Raw genomic sequence first — 27186 nt, 5'->3', positions numbered from 1 at the left:
TGAAGGTCATGTACTTTATTTTGAAAATCAGGCAAGGTCGGCTCCAGTTTGGGGGGAGGGGAAGAGAGTATATATTTTAAATCTACTAGGAAAATACAAAAAGGGGAATGTGACAGGGTTCCTTCCTTGGTTATGTCACCGTCTGTAATTAGATCCCACAGTCCAGCCCAGAATCATAATTCACATAACAGCGGAACTCATTTGCCAAGTTCCGGGTGTGTTTTGGAACAAAGGTGCACATCTTCACTCCAAGGAGCTCTGCTGCCTGTTCTTCCATGATGGCACCTGAAGAGAACAAAGCAAATGAATCCAGAGAGTGACAGCCCAGCCGGAGCTCAGTGTGTCCTGAGCTGTGAGAGGGGCTCTAGGTGAACCACCGGTGGCAATTAGTTGACAATTCACAAGTAGGGGGAGGGAGCGAGTCTTCTTTACATTCCGTTTCACCTTCTCCAATATTTTTGCAATTTAATATATGTGTGCAAAACACACACATATATATGCAAAGCAAAAATTATTACTAAAAACTAGCATTTCCCAACGTTGAGCCAAGACTCTTTTTCAGTAATATCCAATCTTGCAAACACAGGTGCGAATGTATTCCCACTCCCTTTTGCCACCTCCTCCCAATTTCTCCCTGCCCTGGGCCCACCGCACACAGCCAGCTACCCTGCGACATCCCCGCAGGAGGTGGCATCCACAGCCCTGATTCCTCTCCTCTTTTCCCCTCCACACTCGAACACAGCAAGCTCTCTCAACTTCATCTTCAAAGTATCTCTTTGACGCCACCGCCCACCCTGGGGTGCAGCAACAGCCCGCGGTGCCAAGGTTCACGCGCCCCAAAACCTCGGTCAAGTTAAAGCGAACGTCTTACGTCTTCAGACAATTTGCGTCCCGTCGCCTCGGGCTTCCGAAGAAAACCCCAATGCCCACGATCCCCTCTGTTAGGCACTGGGGGCCTCCTGCCCCGACTCTGCCCTCCCGGGCCGCTGCCGCCGTGGCTCCTGACCCCTCAGCTCCCTGGGGCAAAGTGCAGGTGCCTGGGTCTCTGTTACTCTTCTCAGGGTTAGTGCTTCTAGTCTTTAGTCTATTTTATTATTATTATTTTAAAGTATCCCCTGAAACTAAAATGCACACTCCATGAGTCCAGAGCGCTGCCTGCCAGTACACAGAGTGGTGCACAGAGTTCAAGGAAGCAATGGAGTGAATAAGCGCGCAGGCAACCGTGGCATCTGTGCGAACAGGGCGCCCCTCCCCACACTCCAGCTCCAGAACATCTAACAGCTCCCCGTGGCTCCACTCCCGGCCCAGCCCTGTTCCCAGCAGGGTGCCCAAGGTACAAACGCAGCCCGGAGTGACTGGGGTATAGCGTCCATAACAGCACTCAAGGGTGTGGACACCACAGGTGCCCAGAAGTAAAGAGATGGGTCAGTTGGTAAGGTTTCAGTTCTCAGATTTTTTTTTTTTCTTTGAGACAGTCTTGCTCCATGCCCAGGCTACAGTGTAGTGGCACCATCACAGCTCACTGTAGTCTGGACCTCCAGAGATCAAGCAAGCATCCCACTGAGAGGTGAAGCCAGCTGGACTTCCTGGGTCTAGTGGGGACTTGAGAACTTTTCTGTCTAGCTAAAGGATTGTAAACGCACCAATCAGCACTCTGTAAAAACACACCAATCAGCACTCTGTGTCTAGCTAAAGGATTGTAAATGCACCAATCCGCACTCTGTAAAAGTGCACCAATCAGCACTCTGTGTCTAGCTAAAGGATTGTAAATGCACCAATCAGCACTCTGTAAAAACACATCAATCAGCACTCTGTGTCTAGCTAAGGGATTGTAAACGCACCAATCAGCACTGTGAAAAATGGACCAATCAGCACTCTGTAAAATGGACCAATCAGCAGGATGTGGGTAGGGACAAACAAGGGAGTAAAAGCTGGCCACCCCAGCCAGTGGCGCTACGTGCGGTTGTCCCCTTCCATGGTATGGAAGTTTTGATTTTGCTCTTCAGAATAAAGCTTGCTGCTGCTCACTCTTTGGGTCTGCACCAACTTTAAGAGCTGTAACACTCACCACGAGGGTCTGTGGCTTCATTTCTGAAATCAGTGAGAGCATCACCCCACCATGAGGAACAAACACCAGACATGCCACTTTTAAGAAGTGTAACACTCACCGCGAGGTCCACGGTTTCATTCTTGAAGTCAGTAAGACCAAGAACCCACCAGAAGGAAGACACTCCAGACACACCACCTCTATCTCCCAAATGGCTGGGAGTCCCACATAACCACACCTAATTTTTTAAATTTTTGTAGAGATGGAGTCTTGCTATGTTGCACAGCCTGGTCTAGAATTCCTTGTCCCAAGGTATCCTCCCACCTTAAAGTTCTCAGATTTACTCTATTGAATTTTACCGTATCTGCCTTAAGTATATCAAATCCAGCCTGGTTGCACACACCTGTAAGTCCCAGCTACTTGGGAGGCTGAGGTGGAAGGACTGCTTAGCCCAGTGGTTTGAGGTTACAGAGAGAAAAAAAAAGGTATATCAATCTCACCAGTAGGAAAACTCTTCTACATTAACCCAATCTAATGTCTACTCTGTAACCTTAGGCAATTCACTTAAACTCTATAGATTCTAAATTTCTCTTTGATAAAGTGTAGAGGCTGGATAAAATACCACTACTACTGATGATGGTATGTAAAAGTAACAGCTGGCATTCATCAAGCAGTCACCATGCACCAGACCCGGTGTTGGGTACTTTGTGTCACTTAATTCTTTAGGATCCTTAATGGCAGAGTATTATCAGTCCTAGTTTACAGGTGAGGAATCCAGGGCACAAAGAGTTAAATAACTTGTTCACAAGTCACACAGGAGGTGGTGGACTCAGGATTTCTTCTTGACCCTTAAGACCTGAATAGCCACTGTCAGTGACTTTCATGAGATATGAAATGCAGCACCTACCTGTGCACAGCAGAATCTTGCCCCGTGTCAGGTACTTGATGGTTTCTGATGTTTTTCTGAGACATTCCTCCGAAAGATAGGGAGGATCTGCTATTACGATGTCAAAACTATGTGCAGCAATTCTTTCGGGTAAGTCCAATGGATTATTGTAATCATAGAAAATAAACTCCTCTCCATACATGGCAAATCTTTTGTCATATTCAAAGATATATACAGTAAAGTTTTCTCTGCACAGCTCTCTGAGTTTCTGGTAAACACTAGGGGCACTCACACATGCGATTCTAGGAGACAAAATGAACACACTCATGAAACATCTTTAATAGAGAGATTACGGTGTTAACTACTACTTCACTAAAAAACACACAGGTCTGAGTGCTCAGATTTTCTTACAGGAAACAATGCAAACTGGTGTAATAGTCAATGTTGAGAAAAAACTTTATAGTGTCTCACTTTTGAGGAATCTGGTACTTAAAAGTCTGTAACTTATAATTTTTTTCTTTGAGATGGAGTCTCACTCTGTTGCCAAGGCTGGAGGGAAGTGGCGTGATCTCGGCTCACTGCAACCTCTGCCTCCCGGGTTCAAGCGATTCTCTTGCTACTCCTTCCGAGTAGCTGGGATTACAAGCACGCGCCACTGCGCCTGGCTAATTTTTTTGTATTTTTAGTAGAAATGGGGTTTCATCATGTTGCTTGGCTGGTCTTGAACTCCTGACCTCAGGTGATGTGCCTGCCTCAGCTTCCCAAAGTGCTGGGATTATAGGCGTGAGCCACCGCGCCCAGCCTATAACTTATAACTTTGAGATATGAAAGACTATAGTTTTTATAGTGCAAAATTTAAAACAGCAGGAACACATTATGACAAAATTTAGATTGAAGTTAACCCAAAGCCTAAATTTACCTATTATTTTCATGCTAGGCCTTTGATATTTGTTTTAAGTACTTTTTGTCCCAACTAAATACTATAAAGTCATTTTGTAATATTCATGATCTTGAAAGATAAAGCCAACTAGCTCCCCAGCTCACTCCAGTTCTCCACAAAGATACATTAAAATGCGATCTCACTGCAGACAAGCTGTTCTGAATTTCTGCTTTGCTTCTTTATTGTATAAGGAAATTAAAGTATCTATCTCATTACAGCAGCCCACAGTTTATGAATGGGTAGCGTTCCAAGAGTTAACTGTTAAAACCAACTGCTGGCCGGGCGCGGTGGCTCATGCCTGTAATCCCAGCACTTTGGGAGGCCCAGGCGGGCAGATCACAAGGTCAGGAGATCGAGACCATCCTGGCTGACACGGCGAAACCCCGTCTCTACTAAAAATATAAAAAATTAGCCGGGCATGGTGGCGGGCATCTGTAGTCCCAGCTGCTCGGGAGGCCGAGGCAGGAGAATGGCGTGAACCCAGGAGGTGGAGCTTGCAGTGAGCCGAGATAGCGCCACTGCACTCCAGCCTGGGCAACAGAGTGAGACTCTGTCTCAAAAACACAAAATAAATAAAATAAAAATAAAAGCAACTGCCGAAAAGCTTAGAAGTAACCTAAACATGGAATTATTGAGTTGACTGTGATACACCTATTTTTGTTTTTTTTTTTGAGACGGGGTCTCACTCTGTTGCTCAGGCTGGAGTGCAGTGGCATGACCTCGGCTCACTGAAACCTCTGCCTCCCAGGTTCAAGTGATTCTCCTGCCTCAGCCTCCCGAATAGCTGGGATTACAGGCACCTGCCACCACACCTGGCTAATTTTTGTATTTTTAGTAGAGACGGGGTTTCACCATGTTGGCCAGGCTGGTCTTGAATTCCTGACTTCATGATCCACCTGCCTCGGCCTCCCAAAGTACTGGGATTACAGGCGTGAGCCACTCTGCCCGGCCACTAATTTTTTATATTTTTTTGCAGAGATGTAGTTTTGCCACGTTACACAGGCTGGTCTCAAACTCCAGAGCTCAAGCCATCTGCCTGCCTTGACCTCCCAAAGGAGGCGTGAGCCACCGTGCCCAGCTGGTATGCCTATTACAATGGAAAGTTCTGTGGCCATTTAAAACAGGCTGAAGCAGCCCTCTCTCTGCTGATAAGGAATGATCTCTTAGATATATTCAAGGAACAGAACGGTGTAAAGTATGCTTTCCTGGGAGTGGGGATATATGCTTATAGTTATACAGGTGACCTCTATCCAAGAGACAGTGACCATGGCTGCCTCATGGGAGAGTGCCTGGGGGACGTGGATACAATGGAGAAGAGATTGACCTTTTCTCACAATTCCTTTGTCATGTTTGGATTTTTATATGTGCATATATTGTCATTCAAAAAAGGACCTAATTTAAAAATTACACTCAGCTTTAAAAATATGTGATACATTTCTTAACAGAGACAAGGTACCCATCTTAGGTACCCATGCCAGGCTAAGCAGGCTTCTCAGCCCAAAGACACTGCAGCAGATAACAGAACCAGTGACATCACATAATGTTTATATGGAAACATGTGTTCCTGCTGGCAGGACACAACTCTCCCTGCACGGCAGCTCTGGATCAGTGCGGTGGGAGGGGGAAAAGAAGCTGGAGTACAGTGGGATTATAGCCTGACTGTGCTGACAGAGAATGAACTGCAACCAAGGATTATATACGCACACTATGAAAACATCTTCCAATAAAGAAGGTGAAATAAAGATATTTTCAGACAACAAAATTGCCTCCAGCAGGCGTTCCCTGAGAAATCCACCTGAAGGATGTACTTCAGGTAGGACAGTGGTCCAGGATGCAAGAACGAATGAGAGCAGAAAGACTGGTGGGTCTGGTGGGGATGGTGGTGGTTACCTGGCAGCAGTGGGATCAGAGAACCTATGTTGAAAGCCCAGCTTTGCCACTTCCCACGGGGTGACCTTCTGCAAGTAGCTGAACCTCTGGTCTCAGTGTCTGTCTTTAAACTGGAGAGTGTAACAGGAACTAATGCACAGAGATGTGAGGATAGAATGAGATGACCCTGACAACACACTTACAGCAGGAGAGGGCACACAGTAAGCACTCAAGAAATGCAGTTCCTACTCATCTTTAAAATGATGACTCAGTTCCTATGAATACTGAAGTTGACTTTCAGATGAGATTAAAAGTTGCTTCCAAGGCCCTCGTATTAGTGGCAAAAAGGAAAGTACATGTAAAAGCAGTGTCACTAAGAAAAACCTACTAAACGACTACATATAATCAAAAAAAGAAAAAGAACAGTGAAAAGAAAAATGGAAGATTTCCCACTACCGATGGCAGACTGAACACATTCACGTAAATGTGCTCCCTCATGAAAGCCCACTAAAAACAAGAGTGCGATTTCATGTTGTCTTATTTAGGAATACAAGAACAAAAACCAAGGGGTGTGTCAGCGGAGACTAAAGCAATCACGCTGAGGAAGCGGAAGAGCAGATGGGTGGGTAGTGGGGCTCAGCAGACCTGCAATGGCTGAATCCTGCACTGGCACCCGGAAAGCTGAGAAGCGCCCTGGTTCACGAGGTGGCACACACGAGGGCTCAGGAAGCCACAGAACTCGGTAACTCAAGAAGCAGAGGTGAAGTGGGGCCAAAACTGGGAGGTTTCACTGAAAGGCCTATTTTAAGAAGCATTCTTTCTCAGGATTATCTGCTAGATCCCAAAGCCTGCCTCCCCATGACGGTGGCAGAAAACTGGAGGGATGTTTTCTGGATGGGGGGATGCTTGGAAGGAGGATGCCAGGCACAGTGGATGATGATGTGCTGTGTGGAAATTAGGAGGATTAAGTTAAACGCAGTGGACGATGAAACTTCCAGCCTTTCAGTCACATGCCTCCAAGGATGATGTCAACTAGATGTGTAACTTCCAGTCAGGAATTAGGAGAACCTTCCCTGGACCACTGACAAAACTACAAGAAAAGTCTTAGACACGGGGGTTCCCTAAGAGAATGGCTCATTCAGATGCTCCAACTGTAGAGATCAAAGCAGATGAGGCTCCCAGTTTTCGAGTGCCCCACCCTTCAATGTCCACAGACACTTAAGGAACACAGATTATATAAATATATCACATGAAATTAACAAACAGAAAAAGCATTTTGAGGTAAACAGAGACTATAGAGGGAAAAGAGAACTTTAAAAAATTCTGTAATATCCTCAGAAGGATGAACAAGACACAATAATAAAGAAATACCCAAAGACCAAAAAAACAGAGCTGCAGACAATTCCAAGCATGGTAGCAGGTATGGTAAACTCAGTAGAAAGTTTAGAAGATAAAGTTGAGGAATTCTCCCAGAAAGTAAAGAGACAATAAATAGAAAAAGAAGAAAATTAAAAGATCAGGTACAGTATTCAAAGAAGTTCCAAAAAGAGGAACAGAAAAAAAAAGTGGAGAAAGAAATCAAAAAAATAATGTAAGATAATTTCTTAAACGGAAGGACATGTGTGTTGAGGATGAAAGGCGCTCCAGTACCCAGGACAACAGATAAAAACTCCACAGTGAGGCACACTGAATACTGGGGATGGATAGAAAAAAGCAAGTTTCCTATAAGAAATCAGAATGCTACTGGATTTCTCAACAGCATGTATGGAAGTTTGGAGACAATGGAGCAACGCCTTCAAAACCTGGAATGTGCTGTCCAACAAAACCATCACAATCAAGAGGAAGGGCAGGAAAAAAGCATTTTCAGACATGAAAGGTTCTAAAAACTCCCCTCCTACGTGCCTTTTCTGTAGCAGCTATCGGAGGAGGTACGCCAGCATGATAAGGCTGTAAACTTAGGATGGGGTACGGGAAATAGGGAATCTAGAACGAAAGACAGGTATAAGGACTCCAGCATGATGATGAAGGGAGATACCAAGAAAAGAGGTGGAGCAAAACCAGCGTGAGACCATGCAGACTGGGACAGGTGGCAGAGCCCTGGGAACAGGTTTTTTTTAAAGAAGTTGAAATATGTTTGAACTTACTGATAGGATATTTAGACAAAGAGTTCGGGGGTTAATAAGGGATATGGATATAGAATACATTAAGCCTTTTAGAACCCTTTGGCTTTTTTTTTTTTTTTTTTTTTTGTGAGACAGAGTCTTACTCTGTCTCTCAGGCTGGAGTGCGGTGGTGTGATCTTGGCACACTGCAACCTCTGCCTCCCAGGTTCAAGCAATTCTCCTGCCTCAGGCTCCTGAGTAGCTGGGATTACAGGATGCACCACCACGCCCAGCTAATTTTGTATTTAGTAGAGACGGGGTTTCACCATGTTGGCCAGGCTGGTCTCAAACTCCTAACCTCAGGTGATCTGCCCGCCTCAGCCTCCCAAAGTGGTGGGATTTCAGGCATGAGCCACCACGCCCAGTCACCATTTGACTCTTTATATGCATGCAAAGTTCTGATAAAAGTAAAAACCAGGCTGGGCGTGGAGGCTCACGCCTGTAATCCCAGCACTTTGGGAGGCCAAGGCAAGTGGATCACAAGGTCAGGAGTTCGAGACCAGCCTGGTCAATATGGTGAAACCCCGTCTCTACTAGAAATACAAAAATTAGCTGGGCGTGGTGGCGGGTGCCTGTAGTCCCAGCTCCTTGGAGGCTGAGGCAAGAGATCGCTTGAATCCGGGAGGCGGAGGTTGCAGTGAGCCGAGATCGCACCACTGCACTCCAGCTTGGGCGACAGAGCGAGACTCCATCTCAAGATAAATAATTAATAAATACATACATATATACCAAATTAACGAAAAAGAAAACCTATATTCTTAAAACTTCAAAATGGTCAAACATTAAGATTTTCTCTTTTGAACTGAACTCTATAAGGATAAGAAACAGGTCAGAAAATGTTAAAAGGAAAAGAGATAAGACCTTCCACAATGAATAGGTTTCTGAGTGGGTCTCTAAACCCAGTGTTGAAGCAGGTCTTAATCTGTCATGTGCTGCAAACCATGATCTACAATATTTGCAGATTACAGTTCAGACTTCTTACAAACCATCTGTCATCCAGAAAGGACATTCAAAATATTCCATTAGATTAGAAGCCAAAAAGAGAAACAAAATTTGAATCTCACCTGCCACCTTCTCCTACAGCTGCAATTGCCTCCTGTGCAAGTCGCAGAGCAGTCTCCTGACTATACCAAAACTGGCTCAACTGCTGTAACAGAGAAATGGGTTGATAACATTTTAGAACTGGCATAAGCTTTGTTCTTTTAATTTGTATCTACTATACCAGTGGACAGATAGTTTTAAAATTTTTTTCTTTTGAAAATTAACTTTTCTTTGAAATTACTTTAAATTAATACAAGCCCTTAATGAATGAATGGAATCCAGGCATTGAGTATCAATGGCTATTAACACCACAAAAGGAGACAACCAGTGTTTCTCCCGGTAGAACATACCCCTACCTTTGTATGAGTTTTGCCAAAAAAAGAAAATAGAACTTGAATCTAAGCTTCTAGGTTCAACTAGCAATGAAAAGAATTACAAACACAGAGGATGGAAGAATGAGTTCACTAACACCAGAGAATACAATCAGCAAAATCCAGACTGTGCTCCTTGCCCACAGCCTCATCTTACCTTATGCATGTTTCCTGAATTACTTGTTTTTCCCTTGGGGGCAAGTTTGTTTTTCATCTTGCTCCTTCTGTTTCATGCTGATTGATGATTTTTAAAAAATTTTAGTGATCTTTAATTATCTATTCATAGTTATAAATTAAGCAGGAGTTTAATGGAAGAAGTAGCGTGGTTTTCCTCTGCAATCATACAAACCTATTTCTCCAACAGGCCTCTCTCTTCCCTGAATGGCAGGCTGGGGGCAGCTAGTTGCATGGGGCATGCCAACTGGGGGTTCTCTGCTTTAAAAATCTGCCCTGTGTGGAAACAACTCAAATGCCCATCAACTGATGGACGGACAGAAAAAATGTGGTACATCCATACAGTGAAATACTACTTGGCCATAAAAAGGAACAGGGTACTGATATACGCTACATGGATGAGCCTTGGAAACATTACACTGAACGAAAGAAATCAGACACAAAAGGCCACATACTGTGTGATTCCATTTATATGAAATGTCCAAAGTAGCAAGTCTACAGAGACAGAAAGTGGATTAGTGGTTGCCAGGCGTTGGGAGAATTGGGGAATTCGGAGGTGACAGCTGAAGGACATAGGGTGTCTTTTAGAGGCAATGAAAATGTTCCAAAATTGACTGTGGTGATAGTTGGACCTATCTGTGAATTTACTAAAAACCATTGACTTGCCGGGTGTGGTGGCTCACACCTGTAATCCCAGCACTTTGGGAGGTCAAGGCGGGTGGATCACCTGAGACCAGGAGTTCGAGCCAGCCTAGTCAACATGGTGAAACCCTGCTTCTACTAAAAATACAAAATATTAGCCGGGCATGGAGGCACGGTCCTGTAATCCCAGCTACTCAGGAGACTGAGGCAGGAGAATCGCTTGAACCCAGGAGGCGGATTACTTGCAGTAAGCCAAGATTGCACCATTGCACTCCAGCCTGGGAGACAGAGTGAGACTCCATCTCAAAAACAAACAAACAAACAAGACCATTGACTTCTCTTTTAAAAGGTGAATTTATGGTATGTGAATTATATCTCAACAAAACTGAGATCTGCTTAAATAAGGAGAGCTTTACTCAGAGTATGGAGGACTTTTGTGTACTTCCTTCCTGAATGGAGCTGACTTTTTCCTTCTTTCTATGCTATGGTGGAGCTCTGGAGTTATCTTAGATTCTATTCTCTTTCTGGCTTTCCTACCCAAATTAGGGCATCCCAAAGCAGACTCTCCAGTTTGTTTAGTGAAAAATCCTCAGGGATTCAGCCTGGAGGTGGGTACCTCCAATGCTATGTATGTCTTCTGGATATGATCAGAAGGGGAAGAGAGCAACTGGCCCAAAGATGTCAGCAGGCCATCCTTTAATTAATCACGCAGAAATCGGCCCATGAGCCACTTTTACCACTTACGTTCGCAGCCTCTGAGTTTGGAACCCAGAGTCTCTGCTTCTTCTCTGGAAGACAGACTCTCATCTTTGCTCCAGTTCCCAGAGAGGCTGGTAGTTTTCTCTGCTCTTCCACAGACCATCTTACAACCACTTTCTTTCTTTCTTCCAGAATTTACTGAAATTTCTGTCAATAGCATCCTTTGTTTCTTTGTTGTTTTTCAACATTGTAATTACTTTTTTTTTTTTTTTTTTGAGATGGAGTCTTGCTGTGTCGCCAGGCTGGAGTGCAGTGATGCAATCTCAGCTCACTGCAACCTCCATCTCCCGGATTCAGGCAATTCTCCTGCCTCAGCCTCCTAAGTAGCTGGGATTACAGGTGTGCACCACCACACCCAGCTAATTTTTGTATTTTTAGTAGAGATGAGGTTTCACCATGTTAACCAGGCTGGTCTCAAACTCCTGATCTCAAGTGATCTGACTGCCTCGGCCTCCCAAAGTGCTGGGATTACAAGCGTGAGTCAATGTGCCTGGCCTAATACTTTTATTACTTTTATGTTTAGCTCTTTAATCCACCTTGACTTTAATTTTGTGTATGGATTATAAGGATTGAATTTTTTTTTTTCCAAATCTAGGATACATCAGGACTCAATTCACACCTGTCACTTTCTCTGAGTGGGTTTCCTTGACTTCCCCTCCACCTCAAAAGTCTGGGGAGGTGTCCTTGCATTTTGCTCCCCATTTTGCTCCAATAATCACTTTTGTCTTAGAATAGTTTTCTTGAGAGCAAGGGCAGTGTTTTATTTATTGTTATACTACACTTGATGTTGTGGTTTTTTTTTTTTTTTTTTTTTTTTTTTTGTATTTCTATTTTACTACGTTCTGGGATACACATGCAGAATGTGCAGGTTTGTGGCACAGGTATACACATGCCATGGTGGTTTGGGGCACCAATCAACCCATCATGTAGGTTTTAAGCCCCACATCCATTAGTTATTTGTCCTAATGCTCTCCCTTCCCTTGACCCCCACCCCCTGACAGGCCCCGTGTGCAGTGTTCCCCTCCCTTTGTCCATGCCATGTATTCTCATTGTTCAATTCCCACGTAGGAGGGAGAACAAGTGGTGTTTGGTTTTCTATCCCTGTGTTAGCTTGCTGAGAATTATGGCTTCTAGTTTCCTCCATATCCCTGCAAAGGACATGAACTTATCCTTTTTTATGGCTGCATAGTATTCCATGGTGTATATGTGCCACATTTTCTTTATCCAGTCTATCACTGATGGGCATTTGGGTTGGTTCCAAGTCTTTGCTGCTGTAAACAGTGCCGCAATAAACATATGTGTGCATGTGTCTTTATAGCAGAATGACTTATAATCCTTTGGGTATATACCCAGTAATGAGTCAAATCGTATTTCTGGTTCTAGAGCCTTGAGGAATCACCACACTGTTTTCTACAATGGTTGAACTAATTTAAAATCCCAACAACAGTGTAAAAGCATTCCTATTTCTCCACAGCTGTGCCAGCATCCGTTGTTTCCTCATTTTTTAATAATCACCATTCTAACTGGAGTGAGATGGTATCTCATTGTGGTTTTGATTTGCATTTCTCTAATGACCAGTGATGTTGAGCTTTTGTTCATATGTTTATTGGTCACACAAATGTCTTCTTTTCTTTTGAGAAGTGTCTGTTCATATCCTTCGCCCACTTTTTGATGGGGTTGGGGTTTTTTTTGTAAATTTGTTTATGTTCCTTATAGATTCTGGATATTAGACCTTTGTCAGATGAGTAGATTGCAAAAATTTTCTCCCATTCTGTAGGCTGCCTGTTCACTCTGATGATAGTTTCTTTTGCTGTGAAGAAGCTCTTTCATTTTAATTAGAACCCATTTGTCAATTTTGGCTTTTGTTGCAATTGCTTTTGGTGTTTTAGTCATGAAATCTTTGCCCATGCCTATGTCCTGAATGGTACGGTCTAGGTTTTCTTCTAGGGTTTTTATGATTTGGGGTTTTACATTTAAGTCTTTAATCCATCTTCAGTTAATTTTTGTATAAGGTATAAGGAAGGGGCCCAGTTTCTCTTTTCTGCATATAGCTAGCCAGTTTTCCCAGCACCATTATTAAATAGGGAATCCTTTCCCCATTGCTTGTTTTTGTCAGGTTTGCCAAAGATCAGATGGTTATAGATGTGTGGTATTATTTCTGAGATCTCTGTTCTGTTCCATTGGTCTATATCTCTGTTTCAGTACCAGTGCCATGCTGTTTTGGTTACTAGCCTTGTAGTATAGTTTGAAGTCAGGTAGTGTGATGCCTCCAGCTTTGTTCTTTTGCTTAGGATTGTCTTGGCTATACGGGCTCTTTTTTCTTTCCATATGAAATTTAAAGTAAGTTTTTCTAATTCTGCAAAGAAAGTCTATGGTAGCTTGATGGAAATAGCATTGAATCTATAAATTACTTTGGGCAGTATGGCCATTTTCACAATATTGATTCTTCCTACCCAAGGGCATGGAATTTTTTTCCATTTGTTTATGTCCTCTCTTATTTTCTTGAGCAGTGGTTTGTAGCTCTCCTTGAAGAGGTCCTTCATGTCCCTTGCAAGTTATATTTCTAGGTATTTTCTCCTCTTTGTAGCAACTGTGAATGGGAGTTCACTCATGATTTGGCTCTCTGCTTGTCTATTATTGGACCTTTTAAAAGGTTTATCTGGATGGTCTTACTAATATGGAATGGTTCTAAATCACTCAAAACAAGGTGGTGGGCCAGGCGCGGTGGCTTACACCTGTAATCCCAGCACTTTGGGAGGCTGAGATGGGTGGATCATGAGGTCAGGAGTTCAAGACCAGCCTGGTCAAGATGGTGAAACCTTATCTCTACTAAAAATACAAAAATTACTTGGGCTTGCTGGCGGGTGCCTGTAATCCCAGCTACTTGGGAAGGTGAGACAGAGAACTGCGTGAACCCAGGAGGCAGAGGTTGCAGTGAGCTGAGACTGTGCCACTGCACTCCAGCCTGGGTGACAGAGCGAGTCTCTGTCTTGAAAAAAAATAAAAATAAAACAAGATGGCATTCAAAATGACTATAACAATTAAAACAAGGTACAATTCAAAGTGGCAAGTGGTATGAATGAAAGCATTAATAACACATCTTTAAACTAATAAATATTTACTGAATATAATGAAAAAGAGAATTGCTTCAAATATTTCCCATCTGGATGTCTGCATGCTATTTACTAAATATTTATTCGTAAGTCCAGGTTTAAAATATTTCCAAAGACAAAATGTACATATACATGTGGGTATATGTATTAATTCATATCTACATCTGTCTATTCATTCTTTTTTTTTTTAGATGGAGCCTCACTCTTGTTACCCAGGCTGAAGTGCAATGGCACAATGTCGGCTCACTGCAACCTCCGCTTCCTGGGTTCAAGTGATTCTCCTGCCTCAGCCTCCCAAGTAGCTGGGATTACAGGTCCATGCCACCACGCCCAGCTATTTTTTTGTATTTTTAGTAGAGACGGGGTTTCACCATGTTGGTCAGGCTGGTCTCAAACTCCTGACCTCGTGATCCGCCTGCCTCAGCTTCCCAAAGTGCTGGAATTAGAGGCGTGAGCCACTGCGCCTGGCCATGTCTATCTATTCTTATCTACAAGAAAAATGCCTAGCTCTGACCTCTACCTCTGCAAAGGACAGCTGGAAGAAAGCCCCTAGCATACAGAAAATGGAAGGATTTTGAGTTCACTTGATTTGGGAGGTGGCAGACAGTATCTGCTACCATGCACCATAAGTGGTAAGAGTTGTCTGCTCGTTGACTACTGAACTGCCCTTCTTCCTCACTCCAACACCATCAGGGCACAATGATAGATTTTGGCTCTCCTCATATCATTCCATAAAGATAAAGAGTCCCACTCCTTTTTTTAAGATATTTGAAATACAACCTTATTCTGATTCTAAATGAAGAGAAATAAGAATGACAGTAACAAACAAGATTTTACCACTGAGCACTGTGATGTGACTGTAACAGTCTTGTATTTGAAACTCAAGAAGGAATCAACTGCATTTCAAAACAGCTAAATATGCAAGTCCAAACAATTTAGGTATTTTTAAAACTGTGACATTCACTTTGAAGCCCATTCATCTCCAGCATCTCACAGATGAAGCACATGTTCCACTTACCTACATAATAAATGGGCACACATGTTGTACCACTGATATTACACGACAAATAAAACTAGACTTCTGATGCTGGGCTCCAGCTTCATTCTCACAGGTTATCATCCTCATCAGGGAGATGACGATCTCTGAACAACCTCTATCTAAATCGTGCTCATATTGCACTGATGCTCAGTCCATGACAGCCTCTGATGGGGCAAGGGCAGGTATGGCAACAAACTCCAAGTTAGGGTCTCCAATGAACTTCCTAGCAAGCCAGAGGAAGAGCTTTTCAAAGTTGTAGTAACTTTTGGCAGAAAAATCATAGTACTGAAGATTCTTCTTTTGGTGGAAGAGAACAGACTTTGCCTTCACTTTCCTGTCCTTTATACCCACTCAGTTGCTCTCAACACAACAGGGATATTTTCACATATTCATAGCAGATCTCTGTGCCAGTCAGGCACAGTCTTTTTTTTTTTTGAGCTGGAGTGTCTCTCTGTCACCCAGGCTGGAGTGCAACGGCATGATCTCAACTCATTGCAACTTCTGCCTCCCGGGTTCAAGAGATTCTTCTGCCTCCTGGGTTCAAGAGATTCTTCTGCCTCAGCCTCCCAAGTAGCTGGGATTACAGGCACATGCCACCACGCCTAGCTAAGTTTTGTATTTTTGCAGAGATGGGGTTTCACCATGTTGGTCAGGCTGGTCTTAAACCCCTGACCTCAGGAGTTCCGCCCACCTCGGCCTCCCAAAGTGCTGGGATTACAGGCGTGAGCCACCAGAGGATCTCGGCACATTCTTGTAAGTTACTCTCGATGTCACATCAAACATTATAATGGCATGCTGGGCTAGGATATAATAGCCATCTCTCACTCCACCAAATTTCTTCTGGCCAACTGTATCCCATACAAAGAATGGGTCCTCTGTTGGTGTGCAACACAAGGCAATGAACCTCAATACCCAAGGTAGCTACGTACGTCTCAAATTCACCAACTGACATTTCAAAAATGTAGTTTTCCCAGTACCAACATCACCAACCAATATAAGCTTGAACTGGACTTGGGACTCTCCTTGGGCAGTCACCATGATGTTCCTTCCAGAAGCGTCTTTCTGCCTGTCCAACTGAGGAGAATCCTGCTCTTAATATGTTACATGAATGTGGCTTTAAAAGTCAAAAGCACTACTAGGCTTATAAAGAAAAACAATAGTCTTGTATCCCATGACCCCCTGCCACTGAGCCTCACTCCTCAAAAGCAACCATTTTCAACTCTTGGCTCTTTCTCTGATCATCTATCCCCACATCTCTAAATACTGTTTTAAATGCTATCCCTTGATAATCCATCATATATACACTATGTATTTATTATGATAGATGAGGATTTTGCCCTCTCATACACATCATTTGCCTTTCCTTCACCCTCCCAATATGGTATTTATTTATTTATTTATTTATTTATTTATTTATTTATTTACTGAGCCAGAGTCTCACTCTGTCACCCAGGCTGGAATGCAATGGCACGATCTCAGCTCACTGCAACCTCTGCTTCCCAGGCTCAAGTGATCCTCCTACCTCAGCCTCCCAAGTAGCTGGGACTACAGGCACACACCACCATACCTGGTTAATTTTTGTATTTTGAGTAGACATGGGATTTGCCATGTTGGCCAGGAGGGTCTCAAACTCCTGACCTCAGGAGATCTACCCCGCTAGGCCTCCTAAAGTGGTGGAATTACAGGCGTGAGCCACCGTGCCCAGCCCCAATGTAGTTTTAAAGCAAGTTTTGATTAGTTAGCATTAAGTATCAGTGTTCATTATTGAGCCAAGTGGTGTACTATAATAGCATTTCTTTTCACTAGAATTCCTTTTTGTTTTTCTTAGAGTAAGTAAATGCATGACTGTTTCATTTGCTTGGTTAGTTTGTATTCATCCCTAATTCTTCTAACATCCTCTATTGGCCTTTCAATACAATTTTCTACATATTGGATATCCTATCACTTTTATTTTTTCCCCTGAAGATCTCTGTCCTGGAACACGCCATCCTCCTACAACAACCTAGATTGGCTGCTCTCCAGATTTGCAGCACAACTGTTACACTGGGACATTCTGTGTCACCATCATCCTGGGAATTCCCTCTCCTACTGTGTGCATCAGATTTCCTATTCCTTGGAGCTCAAGTCTTCTTTCTTCTCACTTGCAGCAAACCCTCTGCAGCTCTTGAGAAGTACACAAGAGGGAAATGTAAATGAGACTTCACATACCTAAAATATTTTGATTTTATCTTCACACAAGTAATAGTGTAGCTGGGTATAGAATTCTAGGCTACAGTTGCATGTGGTAGTATATGTATAATCCCAGCTACTCAGGAAGCTGAGTTTGCTTGAGCCCAGGAGTTTGAGACTAGCCTGGGCAACACAGTGAGACTCCATTTCAAAAAAGAGAGAGGGAGAGGGAGAGGGATTCTAGGGCAAACAAAATTTTCACTCAAAATATTGAAGGCATCGCTCTATTTTTAAAAGTTTCTAATAAAGCTATTGAGAAGCAATGTAACTCATAGTCTGAAGACTTTGTAGGAGACCTGTTTTTATTCTGGAAGGTTCTAGGATGTTCTTTGTCATCTGTATCCAGAATTTTCATAATCATGATAATCATGTGTCTTAATGAGGGTCTTCAGTTCTGGGAAATTTCTAATATTCTTTAAAGCTTTCCTTCCCTCTTCATTTTTTGTTCTGTTTTTCTGGAATCTTATTTGTTGAATATTGAGCCTCCTGGATTTATGCTAGTTTTCCAATGTCTTCTTTCCTATTTGTACATATTTATGGTGTACATGTGATATTTTGTTACATGCACAGAATGTGTAATGATCAAGTCAGGGATATTTACGATATCTATCACTTTGAATATTTATCTGTGTTGGGAACATTTCAAGTCCTCTCTGCTAGCTATATTGCAATATACAATACACTGTTGTTAACTATAGTCACCCTACTCTGCTATAGAGCATCAGATCTTATTCCTTCTATTTCACTATATGTTTGTACCCATTTACCGATCTCTTTTCATCACCCCTACCCCACCTTCTGAGCCTCTGGTATCTATCATTCTATTCTCTATCTCCATGACATCAACATTTTTAGCTTCCACATGTAAGAACATGCAATATTTGTCTTTCTGTGCCTGGCTTATTTCACTTAACATAATGACCTCCAGTTCCATCCACATTGCTGCAAATGACATAACTGCACTATTTTTTATGGCTAAACAGTATTCCATTGTGTATATATATCACATTTTCTTTATCCATTAATTTGTTGATGGACAGGTTGATTCCTATCCTTGTTATTGTGAACAGTGCTGCAAGAAACATGAGGAGCAGGTACCTTTTTGATATACTAATTTCCTTTGAATAAATATTCAGCAGTGAGACTGCTAGGTCACATGGTAGTTCTGGTTTTAGTTTTTTGAGAAATCACCATACTGTTTTCCATAGTAGCTATACTAATTTACATTCCCACCAACAGTGTGTAAGAGCTCCCTTTCCTCCATACCCTTACCAGTATCTGTTTTTTTAAATCTTTTTAATAATAGCCATTCTGGAGTAACATTACATCTCACTGTGGTTTTGATTTGCATTACCCTAATGATTAGTAATGTTGAGTCTTTCCTCATATGCCAGTTGGCCATTTGTATGTCTTCTTTTGAGAAATGTCTATTCAGGTCCTTTGCTCATTTTAATGGGATTCTTTAGTTTGGAAATTTTGGTTGAGTTTCTTATATTTTCTAGATACGAGTCCCTTGTCAGATGAATAGTTTTCAAATATTTTATACATCTCAATGCGTTGCCTCTCCATTCTGCTGATTGTTTCCTTTGCTGTGTAGAAGCATTTAAATTTCATAAAGTCCCATTTGTCTATTTTGGTTTCTTGTGCTTTTGAGGTCTTAGTCATGAAATCTTTGCCTAGACCAATGTTCTAAAGTGTGTCCCCTATGTTTTCTTCTAGAAGTTTTATAGTTTCAGGCTGTATGCTTAAGTCTAATCCATCTTGAGTTGACTTTTGCATATGGTGAGAGAGAGGGGTCCTGTTTCATTCTTCTGCATATGGATATCTAATATTTCTAGCACAATTTATTGAAGAGGTGTGCTTTCCCCAATGTATGTTCTTGGCACCTCTGTCAAAAATCAGTTGGCTATAGATACGTGGATTAATTTCTGGGTTCTCTATTCTGTTCCATTGGTCTATGTGTCTGTTGTAATACCAATACCATACTATTTTGTTTACTATAGCCTTGTAGCATCAGTTGAACTCAGGTAGTGTGATGCCTCCACCCTCGTTCTATTTGCTCAGGATTGCTTTGGCCATTCAAGTTGTTTTTTGGTTCCATAGAAATTTCAGGACTTTTTTTTTTTTTCTGTGAAAAATGACATTAGTATTGATAGGGATTGTACTGGATATATACATTGTTTTGGGTATAATCATTTTAACCGTGATTATTCTTTTGATCTGTGAGCATGGGATGTCTTCCCATTTGTTAGTGTCTTCAATTTCTTTCCTCAGAGTTTTGTAGTCTTCCTTGTAGACACCTTTTACCTCTTTGGTTAAATTTATTACTAGGTATTTCTTTTTTTGTAGGTATTGTAAATGGGATTGCCTTCTCGATTTCTTTCTCAGCTAGTTCATTACTGGTGTATGGAAATGCTACTGATTTTTGTATGTTGATTTTTGTATCCTGCAACTTTACTGAATTTATACGATCTAAAAGTTTTTTCCTAGAGTCTTTAGGTTTCTCTAAGTGTAAGATCATGTCATCTATAAAGAGGGACAATTTGAGTTCCTCTTTTCCAATTTAGATGCTTTTTCTTTCTTTTTCTTGCCTGATTGTCCTAGTTAGGACTTCCAGTACTATGTTAAATAGCAGTGGTGGAAGTGGGCATGCTTATCTTATTCCTGATCTTAGAGGAAAGGCTTTCAGCTTTTCCCCATTCAGTATGTTAACTGTGGGTTTATCATATATAGCCTTTATTATGATGAGATATGTTCCTTTATGCCTAGTTTGTTGAGAGTTTTTATCATGAAGATGTTGAATTTTTTTAAATGCTTTTTCTGCAGCTATTGAGATGATCATATAATATGTCTCCTTCAGTCTGTTGATGTGATATATTATGTTTATTGATTTGCAGGTGTTGAATCTTCCTTGAATCTCCAGGATAAATCCCACTTGATCATGGTGTAATATTTTTTTGATGTACTATTGGGTTCTATTTACTGTATTTTGTTGAGGATTTTTGTGTCTATATTCATCTGGGATACCAGCCTATAATTTTCTTTATTTCTTACATTATTGTCTGGTTTTGGTGTCAGGATAATGCTAGCCTCATAGAATGAATTAGGGAGAATTCTCTCCACTTCAAACTTCTGGAATAATTTAAAGATAATTGGTATTGACTATTCTTTTTAAGTTTGGTAGAATTCAGCGGTAAAGTCATCTGGTCCTGGACTTCAGTTGTATTGTCTCCTTTATTTCTGATTTTATTTATTTTTGTCTTTTGTCTTTTTTCTTGGTTAGTCTAGCTAGTAGTTTTAGTTTTGCCTATGTTTTCAAAAAGCCAACTTTTCATTGATCCATTGATTTTTTTTTTTTTATTCTGCATTTTGTTTAGTTCTGTCTGCTCTTTATAATTTCTTTCCTTCTACTCATTTTGGGACTGGTTCTTGCTTTTCTAGTTTCTTAAGGTGCACTGTTAGATTATTTATTTGAAACCTTCCTACTTTCTAGATGTAGACTTACATTGCTATAAACTTCACTCTTAGCACTATTTTTGTTGTATTCCATAGATTTTGGTATGTTGTGCTTTGATTTTCCATTGTTTCAAGAAATTTTTTGACTTCCTCTTTAATTTCATCCCTGACCTAATGATCATTCAGGAGCATATTTAAATTCCCTGTATTTTTAGTTTCCAAAGTTTCTCCTGTTACTGATTTCTAGTTTTATTCTGTTATGACCTGAGAAGATATCTGACATTTCAATTTTTCAAAAATACTTGAGACTTGTTTTCTGTCCAAACATAACCACATGGAACTGCAGAATGTTCCATGTGATGATGAGAATGCATATTCTTTAGCTGCTAGATGCCATGTTCTGCAAACGTCTCTTAAGTCCATTGGTCTAAATTTTCTATGTAGATGATCTATCTAATGTTGGAGTATCCAGCTATTACTGTGTTTGTGTCTATCTCTCCTTTTAGATGTAATAAGATCTGCTTTATATATCAGGTGCTCCAGTGTTGGGTCCATATATGTTTAGAATCATTGTGTAGCTGAATTGATCGCTTTATAATTATATAACAACCTTGTTTCTTTGTACTGTTTCTGACTTAAAATCTGCTTTATCTGATATAAGCACAGCTAGTCCTGCTTGTTTTTGGTTTTTTGGTTTCCTTGTGCATGGAATATCTTTTTTTCCATCCCTTTACTTTCAGTCTGTATGTCTTTACAGGTGAGATGAGTTTCTTGTAGGCAGCATAGAGGTGGATCAAGTTTTTTTTCTTTAAATCTGTTCAGGCAGTCTCTATCTTCTAAGAGGAAAGTGTAATCCATTTACATTCAAGGTTGTTGATATGTGAGGGCTTATTCCTATCATTTTATTAATTTATTTCTGGTTGTCTTGTATATTCTTTGTTTCTTTCTTTCTCTTTTATTGTTTATCATTAAGGTTTGGTGGTTTTCTATATTTGCTTTAGCAGTGGATTTTATACGTTAGTGTATTTCCATGATGGTAGATTTCATCCTTTTGCTTATGCTAAAGGATGCGTAGGACTCCTTTAAGTATTTCTTGTAGGGCTGGTCTAGAAGTGATGAATTTCCTCAGCTTTTACTTGTCTCAAAGGAGTCTTGATTTCTCTTTCATTTATGAAGAATAATTTTGCTGGGTATAGAATCTTTTGCTGACAGTTTTTTTTTTCTTTCAATACTTTGAATATATCACCCCATTCTCTCCTGGAATGTAAGATTTCTGCTGAGAATATGCTGTTAGTCTGATGAGGTTTCCCTTATAAGTGACTAGTCACTTTTGTCTTGCTATTTTTAGAATTCTCTCTTTGACTTTTGATTTCTGACAGTTTGACCATAATGTGCCACAAAGACGACTTTTTTGAATTTAATCTGTTTGGGAATCTCTAAGCTTCCTATATCTGGATGTGTAAATCTCCTGCTAGACTTGGGAAGTTTTCAGCTATTATTCCATAAAATAAGTTTTCTTTTTTTTTTTTTTTTTTTTTTTTGAGACGGAGTCTCTCTCTGTCACCCAGGTTGGAGTGCAGTGGTACGATCTTGGCTCACCGCAAGCTCCGCTTCTCGGGTTCACGCCATTCTCCTGCCTCAGCCTCCTGAGTAGCTGGGACTACAGGCACCCGCCACCGTGCCCGGCTAATTTTTTGTGTTTTTAGTAGAGATGGGGTTTCACCGTGGTCTCGATCTCCTGACCTTGTGATCTGCCCGCCTCGGCCTCCCAAAGCGCTGGGATTACAGGCGTGAGCCACCGCGCCCGGCCGAAATAAGTTTTCTATCCCTTTTGTCTTCTCTTTGCCTTCTGGGACACTGAAAATATTTAAAAAGCCAGGCGCGGTAGCTCCTGCCTGTAATCCCAGCACTTTGGGAGGCCAAGGCAGGCAGATCATTTCAAGAACAGCCTGGCCAACGTGGTAAAACCCAGTCTCCACCAAAAATACAAAAAAATTAGCCAGGTGTAGTGGCTCATGCCTGTAGGCATAGTAATTACTTGAACCCGGGAGGCAGAGGTTGCAGTGAGCCGAGATTGCACCACTGCACTCCAGCCTGGGCAACAGAGTGGTACTCCGCCTCAGAAAAAAACAAAATTAAAAAAAAAATTGGCCACTTATGGTGTCCCTTACATCATGTAGGGGAAGATGGAACCAGGCTAAGCAGGCCTTTACTCAGGATTCCTGGTGGGAACAGCAGTAGCTGTGCTGTTCTTAGGGAGGGTGGTGTGGCTTTTAGTGGCAGCAGCCATGAACAGGAGGTTGGGAAGTGCACACTTTGGCCCTAGTCATGGCTATAAGCAGGGTAGCCTTTCCTAAGGGTACTTTTAATTGTGCAGTGGTCCTGCTACTAGAGGCAGTGGGGTTGCTTGCTGCCAATGGCTCATACTTCAGGCCTGGTGGCAGCAGACCACAGCAGCCCCAGCTGAGTCTGGGGGAAGTCAATGGGGCTCCAGAGATGTGGAGATGCAGGGGCTGTTGGGTGTCATGGCAGGATGCAGTCTTGTGGGAGCTGGGCTCTCAAAATGGTGCCTTGTGTGGGACTTGGCATGTGCTCCCTTACTGGAGCAATGCTATCACATGGTCTCCAGGCAGTTCCCTATGTTTGTCTCAGGGCCTGTATGGGTCAAAAGGGCTCTTCTGTGGCTAGAACTGCAGAATCCATGGTGGGAATATAAACTGCTAGAAGTCACTCACTTAGCCTTTCCCCACACTGGGGAGCTGCTCTAGGCTCCTAATTGATCCCTGTCAAGCAGGCTGCCTCGCTTCCTCTCCTTCCTCACCTTAGGTGTTTCCTGTCACTTCCCTGTTGAATTCCAGCATTCTCTCTAAGGTAATCTATTTGAAGTGAGATTACTGGCTCACTATTTTGGTTCTTATTTGTGAAGGAGGCAAGTACCCAATACCTCTAGTCAGACATCATGGTTAAATTTTGTCTGTCAATTTTTATGCTTTCTACATTTCCTCAACTTTATAATCAAACCAAAGTTTCAAAATTAGAAAAGGTGTTAATTCTAAGCAGTGGGATTAGCACTAGTTTTCATAACTAGAAAAAAAGTACATAGTATTTTAAAAATTAAGAAGAAGGAAAAAAGAAAAAGACCACCTCAAGAATAATGCAGTACTTCAAATTTCTTATATTTGTTATTTATAGAAGCATCAAGCTAGAAGGTAAACAGACATAAAGAAGAGAAGCAGTGAGAAAGAGGTTTTAGAATAAGTGGAACATGTAGAATAAATGGAAAGAAACATGTTTATCACAGTTTCAAACAGGGTAAATAGGAAAAGTTTATTTAACTTAGAGATCCAAACAGGACACAAAAATGTAAAAGACTATAAAAAAATGATAAGCATACAGAAGCTTCCTTCCAGTTGCAAAGTGTTGAAGATATACTTATTATCAAGGGGTAGTCACAGACAAACTTCAAGCCTTGTCTGTTTCTCAACTATTTCCTTAAAAAAAAAAAAATTATAGGTTCCTGGTCATGTTAGGAGTTTCCTTCAACTCATTTTTTTCTAATCCCTATTGTAATTCAGATGATAAAAATATAATTGAAATACATATTATACACCAGAAACTGTTCATATCTTCTTTAAATTTCCTTCTCATCAATTTTTCAATACATATTTAATTCCCCAATTTCCAGCAATGATAATATTTTCTCTTTCCACCAGGATTTCTGGGGTCCATAAAAACCAGTAGGTGTATCTGTATCCAAAAATGTGTTGGAAGAAGTTTGTGTTGGACATAATAAGGTATTATTGACAGAGGCAGACAAATGCCTAGGCAGATGGGGTGGGTCCCCAGTAAACCCTACCTCCAAGACAAAGACAGTTTAAAGCCTGAAAGCCAAGCTACAAGTTAAATCCTTGGACCAGACTGAGAACTTGTCTTCCCGTTTGCACACTTTCTTCTGATTGTTCTCCACCCTTTACCTATTTTACATATACTTACGCTTTCCTACTTGTTTTTTCTACACTGTTGTGCCCACCTTTGAGTGGTGCCTTCACCTTCACCTTTTTTGCATACTCACAAACCAATCAGCACACAGTCCCCATTCTGAGTCCATAAAGGCCCCAGACCCAACCACACGGCATAACCATCCCCAACCCTGTGTCCCATCTCTGCTGAAAGCAGTTTTCATCACTCATTAAAATTCTTCCCCACCCTCTTCACTCTCCAGTGTCCCTCATATCCTCATTCTTCTTGGACGTAGTACAAGAGCTTGGGAACCGCTGAATGTGGGTACGAGCTATAACACAGCCAAGCTGGGGCACACCAGCATGGCCAAGCAAGGCCTGGGTGGGGTATTGCCAGCTGAGGGTCCCCACCTTGCAAAGTGACCAAGCAGAAAAATCCTGTATCATTATCTCCTTATCTGAAAAACCCCATCTTCTGATCACCAACCAGCCTGATAGTCAGAATCAAGAACAGCTGTTCAAGAAAGCTGTTACACTGTTCTAAAATGTTCACTAACTGCTTTCTGTCTTAGCTCCCCATAGAGAGGTTCAGATCCCAAATGACAGGTGACAGAGATTCCGGTTTTAGGTGAGAAAAACACTGGACTAATGCACAGAGTAGGTTTCACATCAATACTTCCTGATGGCTGCGAAATGCCATTTACTTACCCAATTCTCTTCTATTATTCCAATGTTATATTTATCATCCTCGTCTAGGTCAATTTGTTGTTTTTGCTCAGCATAAAATTCCTGGAGAGCTGCTAAGGCGTAGGCAGAAAGCTGGGGTGTCTCGTCATCTTCCAAATCACTCATTTCACAAGTTGTTTATAACCTGCAGATCAAGAAATAAATGTTCTGTGCAGATTTTGTTTCCCCTTCCCATTCAGAAATGATTTTTTAAAAATTTTGTTAACAGCAAGGATCCAAACTGAAGTGAATTTTATACAAGTAAACCAAAAATGAAATTCTAAGCCCCCCAACCAACTGAATAAATCCTTCTTCTGAGGCCAAGTAAACCTGAAAAACCAGGCCACGGTGGAAGGACATATCTCATTATACTCTCCTTCCTTTGGAATTCAGACACAACTGACCAGTATTAACATTAAAACAGAGATCTAAAGAGTGACAAAACAGACTCTTTGTAACAATAAGATATCAAATTCCAATCTGACTCTAGTATAGCACACACAACAGATAACAGGCCCCAAAAGAAGTTGAAGTAGTTTATCCCCAATATCCCCAAATATATTTTCTGATTTTTTTTTTTTTTTTTTTAGACAGAGTCTCGCTCTGTCGCCCAGGCTGGAGTGCAGTGGCCCAATCTTGGCTCACTGTAAGCTCCGCCTCCCGGGTTCACGCCATTCTCCTGCCTCAGCCTCCCCAGTAGCTGGAACTACAGGCGCCCGCCACCACGTCCGGCTACTTTTTTGTATTTTTAGTAGAGATGGGATTTCACCATGTTAGCCAGGATGGTCTTGATCTGCTGACCTCGTGATCTGCATGCCTCAGCCTCCCAAAGTGCTGGGATTATAGGTGTGAGCCACTGTACCCGACCTTTTGACATATTTTGAAATGGCCCTGAAAAGTTGTCTCCTGTGGAGAAAACCTACATACTATAGAGAAGCCCCTTCTCTTTCCAGGTCTTCTCTGGACCCAGGAGAGATTAAGAGTCTGGCACCTTTTTCAGTCTGATAGAGGCATTTAGCATCGCTTCTCGCTGAAGCCTGCTGCCTGCAGGCTTCATCTACAGAATAATAAGAACCTTGGTCTCCAGAACCCCTTATCTTAATCCAGACACTCCTTTCCATTGATTCCAAGATAATAACTTAACTCTTTCAACCAACTGCCAATCAAAAAAAATTTTGACTCTACCTATGACCAGGAAGCCCTTCACTTTCAGTTGTCCTGCCTTTCTGGACCAAACCATTATATACCTTACATGTACTGATTGATGTCTTATGTCTCCCTAAAACATATAAAGCCAATTTCTTCTGAATAGTTTTATTGATATATACATCAAACAAATTATGGCATATAAATCATGTATCGTATTTTGGCTAGCTTATATATCCTCAGTATGAGAAACAGATGGTCAACATAAGAGTAGATCATACTGCCCAAAGCAATATACAGATCTGATACAATTCCTAACAAATTACAAACATTATTTTTCACAGAATTAAAAAAAAAATTCTAAAATTCATATGGAACCAAAGAGAATGAATAGCCAAAGCAATTCTAAGCAAAAAGAAGAAAGCCAGAAGCATCCCATTACTTGACTTCAAACTATACTACAAGGTTATAATAACCAAAACAGCATGGTACAGGTTAAAAAAAAAAAAAAAAGATACATAAGGGAATACAATAGAAAACCCAGAAATAAAGCCACACACATACAATCAACTGGTCTTCAACCAAGTCAACAAAAATAAATAATGGGGAAAGGATATTCTATCCAAT

The 27186-nt window shown here is 41.4% G+C and overlaps 1 protein-coding gene across 1 annotated transcript; it reads right to left on the bottom strand.

The window, feature by feature from the left end:
• On the bottom strand, window positions 1–25562 carry N6AMT2 (N-6 adenine-specific DNA methyltransferase 2 (putative)). Its single transcript, XM_011976521.1, has 4 exons — window positions 25396–25562; window positions 8969–9051; window positions 2955–3235; window positions 1–285 (listed from the first exon to the last, which is right to left on the bottom strand). The coding sequence occupies exons 1-4, from the start codon at window positions 25537–25539 to the stop codon at window positions 149–151; spliced, it is 645 nt and encodes a 214-aa protein (XP_011831911.1). The 5' UTR covers window positions 25540–25562; the 3' UTR covers window positions 1–148.
• Window positions 25563–27186: the final 1624 nt, after the last annotated feature.

The sequence above is a fragment of the Mandrillus leucophaeus genome, unplaced genomic scaffold (assembly GCF_000951045.1).
Source record: "Mandrillus leucophaeus isolate KB7577 unplaced genomic scaffold, Mleu.le_1.0 Scaffold168, whole genome shotgun sequence".
Taxonomy (NCBI): Eukaryota; Metazoa; Chordata; class Mammalia; order Primates; family Cercopithecidae; genus Mandrillus; species Mandrillus leucophaeus.
The sequence above is the reverse complement of the archived record's forward strand: the minus strand, read 5'-3'. Positions and strand labels throughout refer to the sequence as shown.